The 26554-nt window shown below is 43.9% G+C and overlaps 1 protein-coding gene across 2 annotated transcripts in view; it reads right to left on the reverse strand.

The window, feature by feature from the left end:
* Positions 1-213: 213 nt before the first annotated feature.
* Positions 214-26554, reverse strand: part of KLHDC8A (kelch domain containing 8A) — a 105071-nt gene continuing 78730 nt past the window's right edge. For both annotated transcript variants that reach the window (XM_073587205.1, XM_073587204.1), the window contains 3 exons: positions 26136-26351; positions 6613-6714; positions 214-6259 (listed from right to left, as the gene is read on the reverse strand). In XM_073587205.1, the coding sequence (XP_073443306.1) occupies positions 6066-6259; positions 6613-6714; positions 26136-26351 (512 nt within the window). In that variant the 3' untranslated portion in view covers positions 214-6065. The remainder of the gene's footprint in view (positions 6260-6612; positions 6715-26135; positions 26352-26554) is intronic.

Genomic DNA, 26554 nt, shown 5'->3' on the forward strand with positions numbered 1-26554 from the left:
CACTGCCTGCAAAGCGCAGGCATGACGAAGTCTGCAGAACTGCCTGTGACAGATTGCTGATCTGTCACAGTGATCTGTGATGTGACAGATCAGCGATCTGTCACAGGACAGTGATGTCCCACCTGGGACTATGTAATAAAGTAAAAAAAAAATAAAAAAAAAGTGTAAAAATAATTTTAAAAAAAATCGCTAAATAAATTAGTAAAAAAAAAAAAAAAATATTCCCCAATAAATTCATTTTTTGAAAATAAAAAAAACCAAAACAATAAAAGTACACATATTTGGTATCGCCGCGTCCGTAACGACCCGCCCTATAAAACTGTCCCATTAGTTAACCCCTTTAGCGAACCCCTTAAAAAATAAAAATAAAAAACGAAGCAAAAAATACTGATTTATTATCATACCACCGAACAAAAAGTGCAATAACTTGCGATCAAAATGACGCATATAAATATCCATGGTACCGCTGAAAACGTCATCTTGTCCCGCAAAAAACGAGCTGCCATACAGCATCATCCGCAAAAAATAAAAAAGTTATAGCTCGCAGAATAAAGTGATGCAAAAATAATAATTTTTTATATAAAATTGTTTTCATTGCAAAAAACCGATAAAACATAAAAAAAGACCTAAATGAGGTATCGCTGTAACCGTACCGACGCGAAGAATAAAAGCACTTTATCAATTTTACCGCACGCGGAACGGTGTAAACGCACCCCCCCAAAAGAAATTCATGAAACGCTGGTTTTTGTTCATTCTGCGTCCCAAAAATTGGAATAAAAAGCGATCAAAAAATGTCACATGCCCAAAAATGGTACCGATAAAAACGTCAACTCGTCCCGCAAAGAATAAGACCTCACATAACTCGGTGGGTCAAAATACGGAAAAATTATAGCTCTCAATATGTGGTGATGCAAAAACTATTTTTACAATAAAAAGCGTCTTTTAGCGTGCGACAGCCGCCAAACATAAAAACCGCCATAAATAGTAAATCAAACCCCCCATTATCACCCCCTTAGTTAGGGAAAAATAATAAAATAAAAAAAAGTATTTATTTCCATTTTCCCACTAGGGTTAGGGTTAGGGCTAGGGTTAGGGTTAGGGCTAGGGTTAGGGCTCAGATTAGGGTTAGGGGTGTGTTGGGGTTAGGGTTGGAGTTATAATTGGGGGGTTTCCACTGTTTGGGCACATCAGGTGCTCTCCAAATGCAACATGGTGTCTGATCTCAATTCCAGCCAATTCTGCGTTGAAAAAGTCAAATGGTGCTCCTTCCCTTCCAAGCTCTGCCATGCGCCCAAACAGTGTTTTACCCCCACATATAGGGTATCAGCATACTCAGGACAAATTGCAAACCAATTTTTGGGGTCCAATTTCTCCTGTTACCCTTAGGAAAATAAAAAATTGGGGGTAAAAATATCATTTTTGTGGAAAAAAATGATTTTTTTATTTTCACGCCCAGGCGTTATAAACTTCTGTGAAGCACTTGGGGGTTCAAAGTGCTCACCACACATCTAGATAAGTTCCGTGGGGGGTCTAGTTTCCAAAATGGGGTCACTTGTGGGGAGTTTCAATAGTTTAGGTACATCAGGGGCTCTCCAAACGCACATGACACCCGCAGACCAATCCATCAAAGTCTGCATTCCAAAACGTCAATACTTCCCTTCCGAGCCCCGACATGTGTCCATACAGTAGTTTTCTCCCACATATGAGGTATCAGCGTACTCAGGACAAATTGGACAACAACTTTTGGGGTCCAATTTCTCCTTGTACCCTTGGGAAAATGAAAAAATTGGTGACTAAAAGATCATGTTTGTGGAAAAAATACGATTTTTGTATTTTCACGCACGGGCGTTATAAACTTCTGTGAAGCACTGGGGGGTTCAAAGTGCTCACCACACATCTAGATAAGTTCCTTGGGGGGTCTAGTTTCCAAAATGGTGTCATTTATGGGGGGTTTCTACTGTTTTGGTACATCAGGGGCTTTCCAAACGCGACATGGTGTCCGATCTCAATTCCAGCCAAAAACGTCAAATGGCGCTGCTTCCCTTCTGAGCTCTGCCATGCGCCCAAATAGTGGTTTACCCCCACATGTGGGGTATCAGCGCACTCAGGACAAATTGCATAATATCTTTTAGGGTCCTGTTACCCTTGGAAAAATAAGAATTGAGGGTTAAAAGATCATTTTTGTGGAAAAAATATGATTTTTTAATTGTACGGCTGTATGTTATAAACTTCTGTGAAGCCCTTGTGGGTTCAAAGTTCTCACCACACATCTAGATAAGTTCCTTGGGGGGTCTAGTTTCCAAAATGGTGTCATGTATGGGGGGTTTCTACTGTTTTGGTACATCAGGGGCTTTCCAAACGCGACATGGTGTCCGATCTCAATTCCAGCCAAAAACGTCAAATGGCGCTGCTTCCCTTCCGAGCTCTGCCATGCGCCCAAATAGTCATTTACACCCACATATGGGGTATCAGTGTACTCAGGACAAATTGCACAATAACTTTTAGGGACCTATTACCCTTGGAAAAAGAAAAATTGGGGGTGAAAAGATCATTTTTGTGGATAAAATATGATTTTTTAATTGTCCCGCTGTACGTTATAAACTTCTGTGAAGCCCTTGTGGGTTCAAAGTTCTCACCACATATCTAGATAAGTTCCTTGGGGGGTCTAGTTTCCAAAATGGGGTCACTTGGGGGGGTTTCCACTGTTTAGGTACATCAGGGGCTCTCCAAACACGACATGGCGTCCGATCTGAATTCCAGCCAATTTTGCATTGAAAAAGTCAAACGGCGCTCCTTCCCTTCTGAGGTCTGCCATGCGCCGAAACAGTGGTTCCCCCACACACATCAGGCATCAGCGTACTCAAGACAAATTGTGCAATAACTTTTGCAGTCCAATTTCTCCTGTTACCCTTGGTAAATTAAAAAAAATTGAACCTGAAGTATTTTTTTAGTGAAAAAAAGTTAAATGTTCATTTTTTTTTAAATATTCAAAAAATTCCTGTGACGCACCTAAAGGGTTAATAAACTTCTTGAATGTGGTTTTGAGCACCTTAAGGGGTGCAGTTTTTAGAATGGTGTCACTTTTGGGTATTTTCTATCATATAGACCCCTCAAAGTGGCTTCAAATGTGATGTGGTCCGTAAAAATAAAATGGTGTTGCAAAAATGAGAAATCGCTGGTCAACTTTTAACCCTTATAACTTCCTAACAAAAAAAAATTTTGGTTTCAAATTTGTGCTGATGTAAAGTAAACATGTGGGAAATGTTACTTATTCACTTTTTTGTGTGGTATATCTCTGTGATTTAAGGGCATAAAAATTCAAAGTTGGAAAATTGCGAAATTTTCAAAATTTTTGCCAAATTTCCGTTTTTTTCACAAATAAACGCAAGTTATTTGAATGAAATTTTACCACTAACATGAAGTACAATATGTCACAAGAACACAATGTCAGAATCACCGGGATCCATGGAAGCGTTTCAGAGTTATTACCTCATAAAGGGACAGTGGTCAGAATTGTAAAAATTGGCCTGGTCATTAACGTGCAAACCACCCTTGGGGCTTAAGGGGTTAAAAAGAGAAAACACAGTAGTTTGACAATAAATGGCTTCACCCAGCCACTAACCATGAGTGGAGAAAACGTTTTGGTGTTATCATTCATATTCTCTGAAAAAAGGTCAAGAAAGCAAAAATTCTGCCAGGGTATGTAAACTTTTGAGCACAACTGTATATTACTGATAGCTAACAGCGGGGGCCAATCAAAGAAAAAAATCACCAGAATTCTCCTTAAACTTTAATGATATTACTGCCAATACACATTGGCTAAATGTTGATGGACTAAGCCAATTCTGTCCAAGATAAACAAAAATTCTGAAGAGATTAGGGGTGATGGTTAACTTATAGTTTAAAAACCTCTCATAACACTCTTGAAGAACTAATGACAAGTTAACATCAATGTGAATCAGTTTTGTAATGAATCTTCCATTAATCTCAATTAAAAAAAAGACGACGACATTCTTTAAAAAGAACAATCATGAATAAAACCAATCATTATGATTGATCAATGGCTGATAAAATTGTCTGTACACAGTTTTGTCGGTCCATGTGTACGTGGCCATAAATGAAATAAATTTTTATGTAGGTGACTGGTGCTGAAATCGGCCCATTAAAGCAATAAGAATGTAAAATTGAGATGGTACTTGCTTTGTTAGTGGGTATAGGGATGGCTCATTTATAGTTTTAGACCTTCTTTATTTTACATTTTAATAGGACTAAAAATAAATAATTGAAATGAACAAGTAAAGGTTAAGACAAATGTAAAATAAACATAAAATGACTTTTGTGTCCAGTCCTGTGATTCATGTACTAAAAATGCACCAAAAACCTACACTGTGCGAATTTGTCATCTAAGACCCATATTATATTGCATTATGTGAAATATCTAAACAAGCGTGTGCACCAACACGGGTGACTAGGATATATGTGGATGTTGCATATTACACTGTGCATGAAAAATACAAAAAACAGTATTTCATGTGTCCGCAAAAAAAGTAATATCACACACCAGTTTTTTTGGTGCGTGTGCTGTTATTTTTACTCATAGGTCACAGACCCATTACAATGGGCTAAGTTCACATGACCTTTTAAAAAAATTGTCTGAGTTTTCATCCATATTTTTCTCTCATTTGTCATCTGTTTGTAATCTGTGCACAATCTGTTCTCATACAGTAGCAATTACTTAAAATGTACAATATCAAATAGTATCTTATGTTAAAGAACTGCAATGTATCTGTACTAATCAAAGGCTCCATGGTGGCTCCTTTCAGAATCTGTTTTTTTGTCCAACCATAGACTTGAGTGGGCGAGTCTCATCCAACAAACTGATTTTTTTTTTGCAGCCACTCAGTCAACAAAATGGCGGTAATGTGAGCAGCTCCATAGACTATAATGGGTACGTATTCTACCAGATAAAACACGTACATGAAAAGCAGACGTTTGTTGAGGTCTTGTTCTGCTTTTCTAGGTATCTGCTTCTATTCTCCCTCTTAATCTAATATTGAGCCTGGACAAACGCTAGAAGCGTGATAGATATGACAGTTTGCAGGGCAACTGAAAGACAGTTGGAACTTTCTCATACTCACGTTTTATTAATGCGAATAGTAATCTGAAGTGATGCCATATAATGTTTTTCAGTAGAGAGGCTGCTATTGGCTGAGCTCATAGTAGGTCTTGGTCTGGTTTGTGTATGTATAATATCATGACTGAGCTATGCCATGTACATTAATGGTTAAAACGCCTGTATTTTAAAGGGTACTTTTCTCCTTTTGTCTCTCCGGTCCACCCATATCATAGGGGTTTGTACATTAATTAAAACAATTTTCTACCTTAAAATGGATTGTCCAGATTTGGCGCAAAAGTCTGCACTTAATTGCAAACTTGTGAATCATCATAGCGCATATGGTACATGCTGTCAAGATTCTCCTGGCGGTAAGACTGGGTAGAATTGTGACCTCAGGTGTGCAATATGCATTCTGACTAGACAAGCTTTGCTTAATTCACTAGCATTGAGTGAGGCTGCACATGTCTAGTCTGAATGTGAGTAGGGGTATGCAAATCAGCACTGGAGAATCCTGACAGTGCACTCTGTGCAATGGGAGGAGTCACAAGTCTGCAGAGTGCACTGTAAACTTTCATGCCATGCCTGGATAACCCCTTTAATCAATATACAGATCAATATAAAATATTTTCATGATACTTTAAACATATTTCATATGTATTTTTGAGTTGACCAATTACCCTCAAATCGCTTTAACTTTCTTTGAATTAACTTATGTGATGCTGAATATTATAGACAGTGTCTTAATTTTGCCTTTAGCAAAATAATTCTCATTTCTGTTGTATGCGCTCAAAATCCAAATTCCTTGAATACATCATCAAAGACAGGACGAATATCTTGGTATACATGGCTTGACAAATAAAACAGTCTGATACCCACGGTATAAAACACACACTCTGAATCTCTTTCAAACCTACTGTACAGGACCTACAAAATACCAATAACGCCTTAGTCAAGATTCTATTAAACTCAGCATGTCTACCGCAGAGCTGGGGCCCTGGTTTACTCCACCTATGGCATACAGCCTGTTCTTCAAGACCATGGTAGCGCAGGCACATCGGGGGTTCGGCATGGGACTTAAGTTTTCCCATCTGTTCTTCAATGGATGGAAGATCTCTGTGGTTTCCAAAACGGAAGGTTGGTTTCCTGAAGAGAAACAGAATTCAGTTCTAACTATTCATGGAATGTTTAATATTAATATATAATTGTCCTTACGCTCCGGTAGCGACTTGTATCTCACATTTCTCAGGGTAAAGCATCTAGAAGTAAGCTGAATTTTTCTTTAGGTTACACCTGTCACATCCAAACCCTGTGTAATCTATGCAGACAATCTGCATTCTGTATAATGTGCCCATCCTTACAGCCACAAACGGAAATATTCTGTCTATTCCAGTTATGTCATAATGTTACATTCAATGAAATAAAGAGATTGCAACAATGAGAAAGTCCTTGGTATTAGTCCGGTAGAAGAGAACATTATCTAGTGTTTTTATCCTTACCGAGACCTCCAGCCACAACAACTCTCCCATGTATTGCCCCCGCAACAAAATCGGCTCTTCTTTTTCTTAGAAAGCAGGAACGATCTGTCTTCATCCAGCCCCCTGAAAATAAAAACACATGAGCTCCTGGGAATTTCTTTTGACCAGCTAAACCTATAGAATAATCAGTGAATCTGGCAACTTTGTGACACTAAAAAATTTATAAAGAGGAACCAATTATTTCCATAAATCAATAATAAACGTGAATATTAGAAACTTTGTAATATATCCTATCAGAGAAATCTTTCTCTTTCTAAACTGAACACTCAGCCTCAAAATTCTCATTTCCCAGGTAAAATGTGTCTTCAGTGAATACAGATTTTCTCCTTACTGAGATAGGTCACAATTGGTGTTTATAAAGTTCTATGGAGAACTGTCTCGTGCCCTTCTGTCCTCATCCCGCCTTCCCTCTCCATAGAATCTTATTAGCATCAACTATCATCTCTGATGTCAGTATTAGGAGAATCTGTCTTCATCAAATCCAGATTTTACTCATAAAGTGAGAGTAAATGATCAGCCCAGGAGGAGAAAGGAAGCAGATTTCTCTAAAAAGATATATTGCCAAGTTTCTTCTCTTCATGTGTACAGTTGATTAATGAAAAAAAACGATAGCAGCTAATCTTTAAAGTGTCAGATTCTGCTCTGCACATGTACATTAGTCTTTTGCTTGTCTTGTTGTGCTTTACATTTACCGAATATGCAAGAAATGGGAATATCTGATTGGTCAATATTAGCAACACATTAACGCATACACTGTTGTTATAATTTCTATTTAATCAATTAATAGTACATGTGAAAATAAGAAACTTTGGAATATACAGTGGGGCAAAAAAGTATTTAGTCAGTCAGCAATAGTGCAAGTTCCACCACTTAAAAAGATGAGAGGCGTCTGTAATTTACATCATAGGTAGACCTCAACTATGGGAGACAAACTGAGAAAAAAAAATCCAGAAAATCACAGTGTCTGTTTTTTTTTTCATTTTATTTGCATATTATGGTGGAAAATAAGTATTTGGTCAGAAACAAGCAATCAAGATTTCTGGCTCTCACAGACCTGTAACTTCTTCTTTAAGAGTCTCCTCTTTCCTCCACTCATTACCTGTAGTAATGGCACCTGTTTAAACTTGTTATCAGTATAAAAAGACACCTGTGCACACCCTCAAACAGTCTGACTCCAAACTCCACTATGGTGAAGACCAAAGAGCTGTCAAAGGACACCAGAAACAAAATTGTAGCCCTGCACCAGGCTGGGAAGACTGAATCTGCAATAGCCAACCAGCTTGGAGTGAAGAAATCAACTGTGGGAGCAATAATTAGAAAATGGAAGACATACAAGACCACTGATAATCTCCCTCGATCTGGTGCTCCACGCAAAATCCCACCCCGTGGGGTCAGAATGATCACAAGAACGGTGAGCAAAAATCCCAGAACCACGAGGGGGGACCTAGTGAATGAACTGCAGAGAGCTGGGACCAATGTAACAAGGCCTACCATAAGTAACACACTACGCCACCATGGACTCAGATCCTGCAGTGCCAGACATGTCCCACTGCTTAAGCCTGTACATGTCCGGGCCCGTCTGAAGTTTGCTAGAGAGCATTTGGATGATCCAGAGGAGTTTTGGGAGAATGTCCTATGGTCTGATGAAACCAAACTGGAACTGTTTGGTAGAAACACAACTTGTCGTGTTTTGAGGAAAAAAAATACTGAGTTGCATCCATCAAACACCATACCTACTGTAAAGCATGGTGGTGGAAACATCATGCTTTGGGGCTGTTTCTCTGCAAAGGGGCCAGGACGACTGATCCGGGTACATGAAAGAATGAATGGGGCCATGTATCGTGAGATTTTGAGTGCAAACCTCCTTCCATCAGCAAGGGCATTGAAGATGAAACGTGGCTGGGTCTTTCAACATGACAATGATCCAAAGCACACCGCCAGGGCAACGAAGGAGTGGCTTCGTAAGAAGCATTTCAAGGTCCTGGAGTGGCCTAGCCAGTCTCCAGATCTCAACCCTATAGAAAACCTTTGGAGGGAGTTGAAAGTCCGTGTTGCCAAGCGAAAAGCCAAAAACATCACTGCTCTAGAGGAGATCTGCATGGAGGAATGGGCCAACATACCAACAACAGTGTGTGGCAACCTTGTGAAGACTTACAGAAAACGTTTGACCTCTGTCATTGCCAACAAAGGATATATCACAAAGTATTGAGATGAAATTTTGTTTCTGACCAAATACTTATTTTCCACCATAATATGCAAATAAAATGAAAAAAAACCAGACAATGTGATTTTCTGGATTTTTTTTTCTCAGTTTGTCTCCCATAGTTGAGGTCTAGCTATGATGTAAATTACAGACGCCTCTCATCTTTTTAAGTGGTGGAACTTGCACTATTGCTGACTGACTAAATACTTTTTTGCCCCACTGTATCTTGTCAGAAAAATCTGCTTCTTTCTCCTCCTGGACGCCAGCCTCAAAATTTTCAATTCACGGGTTAAACCTGTCTTCAGTGAATACAGAATCCTCCATCACTAAGATAAGAGATGACAGTTGGTGCTCATAAAGTTGTATGGAGGACAGCAACTGTTGTTTCAGAAGAACTTGCAGCATAATGCCTGTATCTGTCTCCATCTCCTCCCTCCTTCTCCCCCTCCATAGAATTTTAAAAGCACCAGCTATTATCTTCTATCTCAATAGGAAAATATGTAGTCAGTGAATACAGATTTTACCCGTGAATTGAGAATTTTAAGGATGAATTATCAGTCCTGGCAGAGAAACAATACAATACATGAATGTTGGTGCTACACTGGCAGACTCGATGTGCAGCGACATGATGAGGTCACCTCTTTAAGCTGCTGACATCACTCCAGCACTTCAGATGCGACAAATGTGTGGGCCATGGTAAGTGCTACATACTGGCGCCGAAGGTTCAAAGAACTTTGGGATATGTAGAGTATAAATAAGTGGGAGGAGGGATAATGTAAGGGCACAGTATGGGACGAAAAGGGTACAGTAAAGAAAAGGAGCAATGTGGGGGGGAACAGTGTAAGGGCACAGTATGGAGAGGGAGCAACTTGGGTCAGGGGGACAGTATGCTGGGAAAGCAATGTGACGTGCCAGCATGGAGGGGACAGGGTGGGAGAGTCAGTGGGAGGGAACAGTATGGAGAGGAAGTAGTGTCTGGGAGGGTGACAGTGTGAAGAGGGGTTTCAGCATACAGCAAAGCTGACATGGGGGGCACAGGGAGTGTCAAAAGAACTTTCCATGCCTCGGTCACGCTAACTACATTCTATGTCCAGCCTATTCTTTGTGACTGACAGCTCACTAGCTTGGCTACAAAGTCCTTGAGTAGAGAAATGTGGGCAATAGAGCCAAAAAGGCACAGTCTTAGGGAAGTGCTTTGACACACCAAGGGCACATAAGCCTAATTTGCATACTAATCAAACCAGTTATTTTTCAGTCAAGGAGCAACAAATTGTAAAAAGAAAGTTATGGATGATATTATATTTCACAGTGGACCATAACCATATAAACAGGTTTTATTTTGGGGTTTTTTTTGGGGGTGGGGTGATCATGCAGACAGCCTCCCTTTACTTTTTTTATGGGTGAGTGAGGTGCGTGTACCTGGGTGTGAAGCCCACTGCTCCTTTCACTTGGTGTTGTTACTGTGTGGCGGCCATTGCTGCTGTGATTTTGTGCTGTGGGGTGGTGTGGCTTGGCATCATGGGGGCTCAGCCTTGCTGTGAGGCACCAGGCCGCCTGCCCCGCTGTTGCATTGTTGCTGTGCCAGTGGTCCTCGTATGGAGTAGCACCTTTAAGGCTATAAAAAGTTAGGGACCCACTGAAAGGTTTGCCGTGACGTGGCAGTGGGCTTCATACAGTCTGATCAGAATGTTTAACTAAGAACCTCATGTTCAGTTTTTTAAATTTTTGTCTAGCGGCAAAAGCTCATGTATGATTTTTGGAAGTGCTGTCCATGTCTCATGTATTTACCTTTCTGTAATTTGGAGGGAGGTGTTTCTTCCTAACCAATCACTGCTCACCAATGTATCATTAATGAGATTTTAAAAAATGTATCTAACATCAAAGAAGTAAATATAACTAGATGTGTATTTCCTGAAGGAAGTACAGATAGTGCTTTGAAATGGAGCCCGGGCTGCCCCTTTAAGAGAGACTTGTCTGCTGCCCCTGCAAGACTTTCAACTCAGGATCTGTTTAACTGTGGGTGCCTCTCAGGGGCCACTTTGGCCTGTGGGGCCCCTCATGATCCAATTCGGTGGCCTGGGCTCCTCAGGGCTTGAATTGGTGGCCGGGGCCCCTCAGGGTCCGATTTGGTGGGCGGGGCCACTCTGGGTCCAATTTGGTGGGCGGGGACCCTCAGGGTCCATTTTGGTGGGCGGGGCCACTCTGGGTCCAATTTGATGGGTGGGGCCACTCTGGGTCCGATTTGGTGGGCGGGGCCACTCTGGGTCCGATTTGGTGGGCGTGTAGCGGCTCGGGCCGCATTAATTGCGGAAAATCAACTGAATAATGATAATAATAAGAAGAAGCAGAAAACGAAGAACTAGATGTGTATTTCCTGAAGGAAGTACAGATAGTACTTTGAAATGGTGCCCGGGCTGCCCCTTTAAGAGAGACATGCCTGCTGCCCCTGCAAGACTTTCAACTTAGGATCCGTTTTAACTGTGGGTGTCTCTCAGGGGCCACTTTGGCCTCAGGGTCTGATTTGGTGGGTGGGGCCCCTCAGGATCCGATTCGGTGGCCTGGGCTCCTCAGGGCTTGAATTGGTGGCCGGGATCCCTCAGGGTCCGATTTTGTGGGTGTGGCCCCATAGGGTCCGATTTTGAGGGTGGGGCCTCTAAGGGTCCAATTTTGTGGGTGGGGCCCCTCAGGGTCCGATTTTGTGGCTGGAGCCCTCAGGGTCTGATTTGGTGGGTGGGGTCCCTCAGGGTCCAATTTGGTGGGCGGAGCCCCTCAGGGTCTGATTTGGTGGGCGGGGCCCCTCAGGGTCTGATTTGGTGGGCGGGGCCCCTCAAGGTCCGATTTGGTGGGCAGGGCCACTCTGAGTTTGATTTAGTGGGCAAGGCCCCTCAGGGTTCGATTTGGTGGGCGGGGCCACTCTGGGTCTGATTTGGTGGGCGGGGCCACTTTGGTCTGATTTGGTGGGTGGGGCCCCTCTGGGTCCGATTTGGTGGGTGGGGCCCCTCTGGGTCCGATTTGGTGGGCGGGGCCACTCTGGGTCCGATTTAGTAGGCGGGGCCACTTTGGGTCTGATTTGGTGGGCGGGGCCACTCTGGGTCCAATTTGGTGGGCGGGGCCACTCTGGGTCCGATTTGGTGAGCGGGGCCACTCTGGGTCCGATTTGGAGGCCAGGGTGGCTCAGCCTCCGATTTGTAGGCCAGGGTCGATCAGCCTTCGATTTGGAGGCCTGGGTGGCTTAGCCTCCGATTTGGAGGCCAGGGTCAATCAGCCTCCGATTTGGAGCCTGGGGTCACTCAGCTTTCGATTTGGCGCGCCGGCCCTTTAAGACTCATTTCGGGGCGCCAGCCCTTTAAGAATCACTTTGGCGCGTCTGCCCTTTAAGAGCCAGTTTGGCTCACTGGGCTTCTAAATCCACTTTGGCGCACATTCTCTCTCAGGGGCATGCGTCATGTGATGAAGCTAGATTTGCATTTGTGCTGTGGGTTTCGCTTTAAGAGCTGATATTATCTGCCAGAAACTCTGTCCTGGAAAGGTCATGTATAGTTCGTAGGCGTTGGCATAGTAATTGGGTGTGCCTGCGCATATCAATGAGCTTAACTGCCATTTGAATTGCCCCAGGGCATGTTTTCCATGTGGCAACATTTTCCCGTTGAAATGCATTGAGGAAAATGTTTTTTCAAACGCAAATTGCGCAAAAACTACAAATCCGATCGACATGAAAATTACTTGGCACACCACTCGTGGACGCTGGCTTCGAAACGACACCTCAGCGGAGTCTGAGCGTGTAGCGGTTCAGGCCACATTAATTGCAGAAAAACAACTGAATAATAACTAGATGTGTATTTCCTGAAGAAAGTACAGATAGTGCTTTGAAATGGTGCATGGCCTGCCCCTTTAAGAGAGACTTGCCTGCTGCCCCTGCAAGACTTTCAACTCAGGATCCATTTTAACTGTGGGTGCCTCTCAGGGGTCACTTTGGCTTGGGTGGGGCCCCTCAGGATCTGATTTGGTGGCCTGGGCTCCTCAGGGCTTGAATTGGTGGGCGGGCCCCTCAGGGTCTGATTTGGTGGGCAGGGCCACTCAGAGTCCGATTTGGTGGGCGGGGCCCCTCAGGGTCCTATTTTGTGGGTGGGGCCCCTCGGGGTCCAATTTTGTGGCCGGGGCCCCTCAGGGTCCGATTCTGTGGTTGGGGCCACTCAGGGTCCGATTTTGTGGCCGGGGCCACTCTGGGTCCGATTTGGTGGGCGGTGCCCCTCAGGGTCTGATTTGGTTGGCGGGGCCCCTCAGGGTCCGATTTGGTGGGTGGGGCCACTCTGGGTCCAATTTAGTGGGCGGGACCCCTCAGGGTCCCATTTTGTGGGTGGACCCCCTCAGGGTCTGATTTGTGGGTGGGGCCCCTCAGGGTCTGATTTTGTGGGTGGGGCCCCTCAGGGTCTAATTTGGTGGGCGGGGCCCCTCAAGGTCTGGTTTGGTGGACGGAGCCACTGGGTCTAATTTGGTGGGCGGGACCCTACAGGGTCCTATTTGGTGAGCGGGGCCACTCTGGGCCCGATTTGGTGGGTGGGGCCACTCTGGGTCCGATTTAGTGGGCGGGACCCCTCAGGGTCCCATTTTGTGGGTGTAGCCCCACAGGGTCCGATTTTGTGGGTGGGGCCCCTCAGGGTCCGATTTTGTGGGTGGGGCCCCTCAGGGTCCGATTTTGTGGGTGGGGCCCCGCAGGGTCCGATTTTGTGGGTGGGGCCCCTCAGGGTCCGATTTTGTGGCCGGGGCCCCTCAGGGTCCGATTTGGTTGGTGTGGCCCCTCAGGGTCCGATTTGGTGGGCGGGGCCCCTCAGGGTCCGATTTGGTGGGCGGGACCCTACAGGGTCCTATTTGGTGGGTGCGGCCCCTTAGGGTCCGATTTGGTGGCCGGGGCCACTCTGGGTCCGATTTGGTGGGCGGGGCCACTCTGGGTCTGATTTGGTGGGCGGGGCCCCTTAGGGTCTGATTTGGTGGGCGGGGCCACTCTGGGTCTGATTTGGTGGGCGGGGCCACTCTGGGTCCGATTTGGTGGACGAGGCCCCTTAGGATCCGATTTGGTGGGCGGGGCCACTCTGGGTCCGATTTGGTGGGCGGGGCCTCTCTGGGTCCGATTTGGAGGCCGGGGTGGCTCAGCCTCCGATTTGGAGCCTGGGGTCACTCAGCTTTCGATTTGGCTCGCTGGCCCTTTAAGAATCACTTAGGCGCGTCAGCCGTTTAAGAGCCAGTTTGGCGCACTGGGCTTCTAAATCCACTTTGGCGCACATTCTCTGTCAGGGGCATGCATCTTGTGATGAAGCTAGATTTGCATTTGTGCTGTGGGTTTCGCTTTAAGAGCTGATATTATCTGCCAGAATCTGTGTCTTGGGGGTGTCATGTGAAGTTCGTAGGCGTTGGCATAGTAACTGGGTCTGCCTGTGCTTATCAATGAGTTTAACTGCCTTTTGAATCGCCTCAGGGCATGTTTTGTCTGTGGCAAAATTTCCCCATTGAAAAGCATTGAGACAATGCATTCCAATGACGCGTAAAAAACATTTCTAACGCAAATTGCGCAAAAACTAAAAATCCGATCGACACGAAAAATACTTAGCACACCATTCATGGACGCTGGCTTCGAAACGACACCTCAACGGAGTCTGTGCGTGTAGCGGTTCGGGCCGCATTAATTGCGGAAATCAACTGAATTAGGCTGGGGTCACACTAGAGAAGAATACGGACGATTGAGAGGCATTAAAAGGATGCATTAGACACGGACAAATGATTATCTATGGGGTACCTCGCACCAGCTGTATATTTCTCATCCGTATTCTACGGTCCGTGCCAATCGCAGCATGCTGCGATTGTCAGGGTACTACGGCCGTAGTACGCCAATGCAAGTCTATGGGTGTGCAAAAAATACGGATTACACACAGACCACACGTGTGACCTGCGAGAAATACGAAGGTCTTTTCGCTGCTGCAAGGAAATGGCCCAATCCATCATCAGGAAGCTGATACATGCAAATGAGCTCAAAAAGCGCTCCAGACATCCAGGAAGTACGCCTCCACGGAGTACAGCAGCGTCATGGCGCCATATTTTCTGAATGTGGAAATGCTAATTGTCCTGGTGCAGGAGTGGCCCGAACTATGGGACCAACGTGATGCCCATTATGCCAACCGGGCAAGAAAGGAGGCGTCATGGAGGCGCATATGTAGGCAGATGCTCCATGACTTTGGTGATCGGCCACGTGAGGAGCAGCAGAAACTGAGTAAGTACAAGCCAAAAAATGAGTAAAATTACCGCACAACAAAAAATTAATATAGAATCAGCACCCCCCTTCCTGTGCTTGTACTTTTTTCCTCATGAGGCTGTTAGATTTAATGTGACACGTGATTTGACACTGCCATAATTTGGGCCAGGCCACAAGCTCCTCATCCTCCTAGCCAAACAAGTTATTAAGTGTAGTTACTTGATACATCAACTAATGTGACCCTGTGTATCTGGCCTGTATGCCCCAATTAGATATTCCACCATGGGTAGAAAGCACACCCCAGAAGGCCCCATGCCTAGACTACTGGTAGCAAATGTGACCTATCAAATATGTGAATTTGACAATATTTCCTGTCACATTGCAGTGGAAGATGTGATGAGATGCTGGCGAAGCATCCGGGACCAATACCGCCGGGAACATCAGCAGCGGTCCAGGAGTGGGGATGCGGGCTACGTCAAGAGAAAGTACATATACTATGAGTGCCTCTCCTTCCTCGCCCCAATTCTGGATCTCAGACCGTAAGTAGATACCTCACACCACATTACACAGATACTTTGCAGGGCCAAAAATATTTAGTTATTTTTGGCTCTGTTCTATTTCATAACAGAACTCAGTCCAACCTTACGGACAGAGGAACTGGCTCCGAAACCGACCCCATCATCGATCCTGTGTCTGCAGGGGACGAGGTGGCTGGCCCATCTTCTCCCCCTACTAGGAGCATGGCTGAAGATTCTAGTCAGGAAGTGCCATTGCCTGCACCCCAAAGCCCACCACCAGGACCATCTGGTGCTGCTGCAGCATCAGCAAGAGCAGAGGAGCAGGGCAACATCAGCAGCAGCCCAACTGGCCACATCCGGGGCTCCCCACAGCCTGCTGGCACATCCCGGTGAGGAAGAAGCCGAAGGCGGCAAATACCTGCCACTGATACCCGCACTAATGTGGACACTGGGGTCCTAAATTATTTATCCAGAGTAAATAGTGATGATGGGGAGGAGGCATACTCATGCAGCCTGGCCCTTTATCTCCGTGCCCTTTCTCGTGAGGTCAGGCTCCGTATTCGAGGATGTTTTCAGATCCTTCTTGATGCGTGCACATACCCCAATACCCCCTACGAATTATTTGAATATATTGAGAGGTGGCAGCTTTCCCCAAGAAATCTCATGCGCCTTAGGCACCCCCCACAAATGCATGCTCAAGCAGGATCTGAGGATCCTCAAATACGTGGGCCTACACCTCACCCCCTTCCTCCCACTACCCAACCTTCAATACAGCAGCCACGAATGTCTGCCTCTAGCCAACCACACCAATATGGCCACTTGTTCCCACCCAGTGTTGGAGGCTGGTCCCAACCTGGTTGGGGACGATATGGCTATCTTGGTGGGTATGAGACATGTGCCTACCACAGCCAACAAGATGCCCCTCCTCATTATTACTCTGGCCAGTACCCCCAACAATCACAGGAGGCAGGACACTACCCACATCATGGGCAACAGTATGGCCCCACACAGGGCGATGTTGGACACAGTAGCCACAAGCAACCACAGGCTGCTCTTCCGCCTTCTCCTTCCCCATTGTATGAGAATTTATAATTCTGTGTCCGTAATCAGTCTGATGACAGGAGATGTCCAGTGCGGTTTCACTGGTGCTACAAATACCAATCCAAAAGGAAAAAACAGGTGGTCTCCATCACCAAACTTTGTGAAAAAAGTGAAAACTCACATTTTTTCAGAATGTTTTCCAATCATTAATAATCCACCATGACAGGCAAGGCTACCTTACGCCTTTCAGACAGATATTACATGTGTGTAGAACAGAGAATATTTAACCATGCTATACTGGTCAAGTGAAAGGATGAAAATACACTACTCACTTGTTAAGACATAGAGAGAGCGTGATGTTCTTAAGGCTGGTCGCCTTGATTTGTGACTATAGATAGCTGGCAAAAAAGAGACTACTTCACTAAGGCCAACACGCCTTTTCTAGGCATTAGCAAGTGAGTAGTGTATTTTCATCCTTTGACTTTACAGTATAGCGCGGTGAAATATTCTCTTTTGTGCAGACATGTAATATCTGTCTGAATGGCGTAAGGTAGCCTTGCCTGTCATGGTGGATTATTAATATGATTGGAAAACATTCAGAAGAAATGTGTTATCTTTTATCAATAATTTTGGTGCTGGAGACCACCTCTTTTTTCCTTTGGATTGAAAATTTCTAATGTAGCAATGTTGTTATTGCATAATGTTATTTTGTGTTCTGTTTGAAAATGTTACTTTTCAAAAAAGTTTTCTTATGCAAAAAGGGCAATTTGGCCCATTGCCACAGTTTTCATATGGCAATAATATGTTTGCCTTTAAAAAAACAAACAAAAAAAGGCAAAAGTAAAAATTTGTCTACTACAGTTTACGTATTTGTGTGATTTTTCAAAAACAGTGTCAGCATACTAACATACGCTTACCAATGCAATGAAACAGTCATAGAATCAGAAGGGGTATAAATATATATATTCAGACACACATAAAACCAAAAATTATAACATAGACACAGCATGCTCTTGCCAAGAAGTTTCCCCCTCAGGTGAGATAAAGTAATTAGTGAAAATATCACGCACTTTGAGCCCAGAGAGCGGTCTACGTTGAGGGTTGATAGGTGGTCTCACCCTACGCACATTGTCCGGCCTACGCACAACACCAGCAGAGGAGGAACAATCATGTATCCTGGTGAAGTTATGAAGAACCACACAGGCTTTAACAACTTCATTAACATTTTTTTCACTCAGCTGAATGGCAGACTGGAGTACCCGCCATTTGGCACAAAAAATGCTAAAGGAACACTCCACCAGTCGCCTAGCACGTGATAGGCGCAAGTTAAAAATTCTGCGCCTGTGGTCAAGGTTGCGCCGGGGATATGGCCTCATGACATTGCACATTAACTGAAACGCCTCATCTGCCACAAGGACATAAGGGACTGATTCTTCAGTGGAACCTGGTAGCTGGCATGGTGGTGGTAGATCCAACTGGTTGGTGCGTAGCCGCCGAGCCATTATGGAAGTATTGAAGACTCTAGAGTCTCCCGTCCTTCCATAGGCCCCAATGTCAACAATTATAAACTTGTATTGAGGGTCTGCCAGAGCCAACAATACAACAGAAAAGTGTTGTTTATAATTGAAGAATTGGGAGCCAGAGTTCGGCGGCTTATGCACCCGGATATGTTTGCCATCAAGGGCCCCAATACAATTAGGAAACTGGCATTCCTCCTCAAAGTCCCTTGATATCCTCAACCAGTCTTCCATCCTGGGCTCGGGCATTACGACTTGATGGAGTCTTGTCCAGATTTCTATACATGTTGACCTGACTATGCCAGAAATGGTAGATCTTCCAATGAGAAACTCATGGTGGAGGGCGGCATAAGACAGGCCAGTGGACAGGAAGCTGAAGAACGACAGAAATGGATAATTTTAGAATGCAGAAAGTCCAAAAAAATCAGTTACATGCTGACCAAACTTGGTAGGAATTGAGATAGTCTAACACATACATATTTGGCTGCGCAATGACTAAGTGATATCCAGTACATATTAGACCTAACATTCTGGTCTGTAAGTTTAAACATATGTGGACTAAGATGAGGGCATTAAACTTAGTCCAATAAGCCAAAAATACATACTTTGGTCCACACATTATGAACATAGAGAATGTGGTTTTGTAGTACATACCGTATTGTGAGTAGAAGTCGCTCCTCTACAGATATAGCTTTGCGCATCCTTGTGTCCTGAAAGGTTATCCCAGGGCACACTGTCTCCAAGAGTCGATCAAATGTGGCAATGCTCATGCGACAGTATTGGTAAAATTTAACAGGATGCTCCCGCAGAGAAGAATAGAGGCGGTGAAAATGACCTCTTGTGAGTCGTTGCCTCAAAAGTGGATGGACTCACATGCGTCTCCTCCTCCGCGGATCCACTATCACTGGGTATGGGTGACCAAAGCGCCGTGACAAAAGCCAGTTGAAGAGAACCTGCTCAGTTGTGTTGAAACTCAGACCCTCTGCCATGTTGCACATACAACACCAACACACCTATTGAAGGCAAGGTCACAAATGGACAGAATGGAGGCAGCCACCTGTTCCTGAGGCAATGATGCAGGCTAATGATTTAAATAGTTAGCAGGCCTCAAAACCGTTAAATGTCCATTTTGCAAGGCTGCGAGAAAATCTCAGCATACGGATTGCATACGGATTACATACGGATGGTGACATGCACAAAATACGCGACCACACCTTGCTTACGGATGACATACGGAGCACTATTTAGGGGTCATTCATCCATATTACGCCTGTAAACTACGGACCGTATTTTGCGTCTGTTAGTGTGACCCCGGCCTAATAAGAATAAGTTAGCAGCGTTCGGATTACAAGATAGTGGTTTGAAAAAACCACTATAATTAAAAAAAAAAATCAATGTCCCAGTGCTTCAATGGTCCCCCATAATTTTATTTGTTTACTTCTCTGAACATGCAAATGTACACTGATGTCCAGTGATGTACATGCAAATGATCACTGCAGCCAATCACTGGCCTCAGTGGTAATGGTGGCAGATATAGCATGAGACTTGTAATGCCAGTGATTGGCTGCAGTGGTCACAATGTTGAATGTAACGTCATTGCTAAAGTAAGACAGACGGGAACAATTAAAGAATCAGCACTAGAATTCCAGGGGATTGAACATATGAGTGTTTCATCATCTTTGCTGACATATGTTAGATTTTTTGAAATCTTGAACAGTTACTTTAATGCTGTAATTTGCTCGTGCACACATATTTTTAGGATGCACTGTCGCCTAAGGCCTATATTTTACTGTGTTAAGTAGTTGGCATTGTTTGCTCTGAACAAAAAATTGTTTAACTTAAAGGGAACTTGTTGCTAGACTTTATGCCATAGCCGAACCACAGGTACATTGGGGGAAATACAGTGGGGCAAAAAAGTATTTAGTCAGTCAGCAATAGTGCAAGTTCCACCACTTAAAAAGATGAGAGGCGTCTGTAATTTACATCATAGGTAGACCTCAACTATGGGAGACAAACTGAGAAAAAAAAATCCAGAAAATCACATTGTCTGTTTTTTTTTTCATTTTATTTGCATATTATGGTGGAAAATAAGTATTTGGTCAGAAACAAAATTTCATCTCAATACTTTGTGATATATCCTTTGTTGGCAATGACAGAGGTCAAACGTTTTCTGTAAGTCTTCACAAGGTTGCCACACACTGTTGTTGGTATGTTGGCCCATTCCTCCATGCAGATCTCCTCTAGAGCAGTGATGTTTTTGGCTTTTCGCTTGGCAACACGGACTTTCAACTCCCTCCAAAGGTTTTCTATAGGGTTGAGATCTGGAGACTGGCTAGGCCACTCCAGGACCTTGAAATGCTTCTTACGAAGCCACTCCTTCATTGCCCTGGCGGTGTGCTTTGGATCATTGTCATGTTGAAAGACCCAGCCACGTTTCATATTCAATGCCCTTGCTGATGGAAGGAGGTTTGCATTCAAAATCTCACGATACATGGCCCCATTCATTCTTTCATGTACCCGGATCAGTCGTCCTGGCCCCTTTGCAGAGAAACAGCCCCAAAGCATGATGTTTCCACCACCATGCTTTACAGTAGGTATGGTGTTTGATGGATGCAACTCAGTATTCTTTTTCCTCCAAACACGACAAGTTGTGTTTCTACCAAACAGTTCCAGTTTGGTTTCATCAAACCATAGGACATTCTCCCAAAACTCCTCTGGATCATCCAAATGCTCTCTAGCAAACTTCAGACGGGCCCGGACATGTACAGGCTTAAGCAGTGGGACACGTCTGGCACTGCAGGATCTGAGTCCATGGTGGCGTAGTGTGTTACTTATGGTAGGCCTTGTTACATTGGTCCCAGCTCTCTGCAGTTCATTCACTAGGTCCCCCCGCGTGGTTCTGGGATTTTTGCTCACGTTCTTGTGATCATTCTGACCCCACGGGGTGGGATTTTGCGTGGAGCACCAGATCGAGGGAGATTATCAGTGGTCTTGTATGTCTTCCATTTTCTAATTATTGCTCCCACAGTTGATTTCTTCACTCCAAGCTGGTTGGCTATTGCAGATTCAGTCTTCCCAGCCTGGTGCAGGGCTACAATTTTGTTTCTGGTGTCCTTTGACAGCTCTTTGGTCTTCACCATAGTGGAGTTTGGAGTCAGACTGTTTGAGGGTGTGCACAGGTGTCTTTTTATACTGATAACAAGTTTAAACAGGTGCCATTACTACAGGTAATGAGTGGAGGAAAGAGGAGACTCTTAAAGAAGAAGTTACAGGTCTGTGAGAGCCAGAAATCTTGATTGCTTGTTTCTGACCAAATACTTATTTTCCACCATAATATGCAAATAAAATGAAAAAAAAACAGACAATGTGATTTTCTGGATTTTTTTTTCTCAGTTTGTCTCCCATAGTTGAGGTCTACCTATGATGTAAATTACAGACGCCTCTCATCTTTTTAAGTGGTGGAACTTGCACTATTGCTGACTGACTAAATACTTTTTTGCCCCACTGTAAGTATTTGATCCCTGTCTGATTTTGAGTTTGCCCACTGACAAAGACATAATAATAATAATCTTTATTTTTATATAGCGCTAACATATTCCGTATTCCATATTTACAGTTTGCACACATTTCATCACTGTCCCCGATGGGGCTCACAATCTGAATTCCCTATCAGTATGTCTTTGGAGTGTGGGAGGAAACCGGAGTGCCCGGAGGAAACCCACGCAAACACAGGGAGAACATACAAACTCCTTGCAGATGTTGTCCTTGGTGGGATTCGAACCCAGGACCCCAGCGCTGCAAGGCTGCAGCGCTAACCACTGAGCCACCGTGCTGCCCTAAGACATGAACAGTCTATAATTTTAAGGGTTGGTTATTTTTCACATTGAGAGATAGAATATCAAAAATAAAATCCAGAATATCACATTGTATAAATTATATACATTTATTTGCATATTGCATATTGGAAATTATATACATTTATTTGCATTTTGCATTTTGCAGTGAGAAATAAGTATTTGATCCCTCTGGCAAGCAAGACTTAATAATTGGTGGCAAAACCCTTGTTGCCAAGCAGAGCAGTCAGACGTTTTGTACTTGATGATGAGGTTTGCGCACATGTCAGGAGGAATTTTGGTCCACTCCTCTTTGAAGATCACCTCTAAATCATTAAGATTTTGAGGCTGTCGCTTGGCAACTCGGAACTTCACCTCTCTCTATAAGTTTTTTATGGGATTAAGGTCTGGAAACTGGCTAGGCCACTACATGACCTTAATGTGCTTCTTTTTGAGCCACTCCTTTGTTGCCTTGGCTGTATGTTTTGGGTCATTGTCTTGCTGGAAGACCCAGCCACAACCCATTTTTAATGTCCTGTTGGAGGAAAGGAGGTTGTCACTCAGGATTTTATGGTACATGGCTCCATCCATTCTCCCATTGATGCGTTAAAGTAGTCCTGTGCCCTTAGCAGAGAAAAACCCCCAAAACATAATGCTTATGCATAACGCTTCCACCTCCATGCTTGACAGTGAGGACGGTGTTCTTTGGGTCATAGGCAGCATTTCTCTTCCACCAAACATGGCGAGTTGCGTTAATGCCAAAGAGCGCAATTCTTGTCTCATCTGACCACAGCACCTTCTCCCAATCTCACAGAATCCAAATGCCAAAGAGCTCAATTCTTGTCTCATCTGACCACAGCACCTTCTCCCAATCTCACAGAATCATCCAGGTGTTCACTGACAAACTTCAAATGGGCCTGTACATGTGCCTTCTTGAGCAGGGGGACCTTGCGGGCACTGCAGGATTTTAAACCTTTACGGCGTAATGTGTTACCAATGGTTTTTTGGTGACTGTTGTCTCAGCTGCATTGAGATCTTTAACAAGTGTAGTTTTAGGCTGATCTCTCACCTTCATCATGATCAAGGATACCCCGCGAGGTGAGATTTTGCATGGTGCCCCAGATCAATGTCGATTGACAGTCATTTTGTATTTCTTCCATTTTCTTACTATTGCACCAACAGTTGTCTCCTTCTCACCCAGCGTCTTACTTATGGTTTTGTAGCCCATTCCAGCTTTGTGCAGGTCTATGATCTTGTCCCTGACATCCTTAGGAAGCTCTTTGGTCTTGCCCATGTTGTAGAGGTTAGAGTCTGACTGATTAATTGAGCTTGTGGACAGGAGTCTTTTATAAAGGTGACTATGTAAGACAGCTGTCTTTAATGCAGGTAACGAGTTGCTTAGGAGCGTCTAACTGGTCTGCAGGAGCCAGAACTCTTAATGGTTAGTAGGGGATCAAATAGTTGTTTCTCACTGCAAAATGCAAATAAATTTATATCATATATACAATGTGATTTTCTAGATTTTATTTTTGATATACTATCTCTGTGTTAAAATTAACCTACCCTTAAAATTATAGACTGTTCATGTCTTTGTCGGTGGGCAAACTTACAAAATCAGCAAAGGATCAAATAATTATTTCCCTCATTGTTGCATGAATCAAAGCCTGGTTGCACAATTCCCACCAAGCACGTTTTACTCTAAAATGATGCAGCAATCAGAGAAAATATAGTTTGAAACGCCAGTTGGGGACTATAGGGGAGGATTTGACAAGTCCAGTGATGTCTTCGGCCAACTTTTCCCATCTCACTTCCCTTGATTGACAGGTGTCTTCCATGTGTGTCAATAAGGAGAGATCTGTCAATTACTTGGAGCAGAGCGGAAAGAAGCCAGACATAGACCACATCGGACTAGTCAGGTCTGTCCCTATAGCCCTCAACCGGCTTTCAAGGTTTAATTTTCTCCGAAAAGGTGCAGTGATTCAGAATAAATGATACCAAGCTGACATTGCACAGCCAGGCTCTGATTCATTCTGCGCATGGTTTGGGCAGCATGAATGTAATGACAGGTTCATTTTAAATAATCCATAAGATACAGTGGGGAAAAAAAGTATTTAGTCAGTCAGCAATAGTGCAAGTTCCACCACTTAAAAAGATGAGAGGCGTCTGTAATTTACATCATAGGTAGACCTCAACTATGGGAGACAAACTGAGAAAAAAAAATCCAGAAAATCACATTGTCTGTTTTTTTTTCATTTTATTTGCATATTATGGTGGAAAATAAGTATTTGGTCAGAAACAAGCAATCAAGATTTCTGGCTCTCACAGACCTGTAACTTCTTCTTTAAGAGTCTCCTCTTTCCTCCACTCATTACCTGTAGTAATGGCACCTGTTTAAACTTGTTATCAGTATAAAAAGACACCTGTGCACACCCTCAAACAGTCTGACTCCAAACTCCACTATGGTGAAGACCAAAGAGCTGTCAAAGGACACCAGAAACAAAATTGTAGCCCTGCACCAGGCTGGGAAGACTGAATCTGCAATAGCCAACCAGCCTGGAGTGAAGAAATCAACTGTGGGAGCAATAATTAGAAAATGGAAGACATACAAGACCACTGATAATCTCCCTCGATCTGGTGCTCCACGCAAAATCCCACCCCGTGGGGTCAGAATGATCACAAGAACGGTGAGCAAAAATCCCAGAACCACGCGGGGGGACCTAGTGAATGAACTGCAGAGAGCTGGGACCAATGTAACAAGGCCTACCATAAGTAACACACTACGCCACCATGGACTCAGATCCTGCAGTGCCAGACGTGTCCCACTGCTTAAGCCTGTACATGTCCGGGCCAAAAACATCACTGCTCTAGAGGAGATCTGCATGGAGGAATGGGCCAACATACCAACAACAGTGTGTGGCAACCTTGTGAAGGCTTACAGAAAACGTTTGACCTCTGTCATTGCCAACAAAGGATATATCACAAAGTATTGAGATGAAATTTTGTTTCTGACCAAATACTTATTTTCCACCATAATATGCAAATAAAATGAAAAAAAAAACAGACAATGTGATTTTCTGGATTTTTTTTTCTCAGTTTGTCTCCCATAGTTGAGGTCTACCTATGATGTAAATTACAGACGCCTCTCATCTTTTTAAGTGGTGGAACTTGCACTATTGCTGACTGACTAAATACTTTTTTTCCCCACTGTATGTATATCCAGTAATGGGCAGTATTTGGTATTTAGATATAGGAGATATGCCAAATTCATATCTGGTAGTGATTAGTAATGAGCGAGTATTCTCGTACTTGAGATTTCCAAGCATGCTCGGGTGATCTCCAAGTATTTGGGACATGCTCGGAGATTTAGTTTCTGTTGCTGCAGCTGAATGATTTGCTGCTGCTAGACAGCCTGAATACATGTGGGGATTCCCTTACAAACAGGCAATCCCCACATGTATTCAGGCTGTCTAGCAGCCGCAAATCATGCAGCTGCAGCGAAACAAACTAAATCTCCGAGCACGCCCAAACTACTCAGAGAACACCTGAGCATGCTTGCAAATCTCGAGTACCGAGCACACTCGCTCATCACTATTAGTGATACTGTTATAAATTAGTGTTTATGACAAGGGCCTGCAGAAGGAGCATTCTCCCTCTGTTAAATGTCTTAGACGCCACAGTTGTTATTGATTATGGCATCTAAGAAATTTAATTGTCGGGATTGGAGCTAGCTATGGTCTCGGCCATTGCAATGAAGACCAACTGTCCTACATTACAGCTGTCTCTGGTAGTGGATAGCACAGGCAAAACAGTTTACATTTTCAAGCCCAGTTTTGGTACGTTTCTAACTATATGTATTTCAGTTGTCATGTAACTAGGACCCGGCATTCAGGTGTCTTTTTAGACTAGAGTACAAAGAGTAAAAAGTCCATTCTGCACCTGAATGAAGAGATGAGAGAATATCACCACTGCTTGGTGAAATAGGGTTGGGGAACCCCTGTTATCCTGAAAAATTGGTGGTGGCAGAAATGGGATTGCTACCTATCAAACATTTATGGTGTACAGAATTTGGATTTACAAATATGAAAAAAAAATGTATAATGTCAAGTTGGTATGTATATTTGAACTTGCCTTGTTCCATATCAAATATGTCCACAGTCTTTGTAAATTTTGGCCGTCGGTATGTTCCCCCTTGCCGTAGTCCTCCTAAACTGTAGAGTGACCCCTCACTTATCACATATCTTGAGTATGCCCTTTTGTTGGGGATACTGGGGAATTTGGTCCATGATCGAGAGTCAGTGTCAAAAACTTCAAAGGCATTCACAGCGTACTTAGACTGCCTACCTCCTGTGGGAAAAGAAATAAGTGTTAGCAGAGATAAGAGTACAGTAAAGGTCAAAGGTTTATGATATATGACCGTCCAATATGAACCATAAAGATATGCAGATCACGGTTCTTTCTTTGCAATAACCATACCAAGTCTTAAACCAGGAAACAAGCAGCTAAAATAAAGGCATAATAGATTTCCCTATCACAGACGTAGGATGTCC

This window comes from Dendrobates tinctorius, unplaced genomic scaffold (assembly GCF_039654945.1).
Source record: "Dendrobates tinctorius isolate UK_male_01 unplaced genomic scaffold, ASM3965494v1 ptg000098l, whole genome shotgun sequence".
NCBI lineage: Eukaryota > Metazoa > Chordata > Amphibia > Anura > Dendrobatidae > Dendrobates > Dendrobates tinctorius.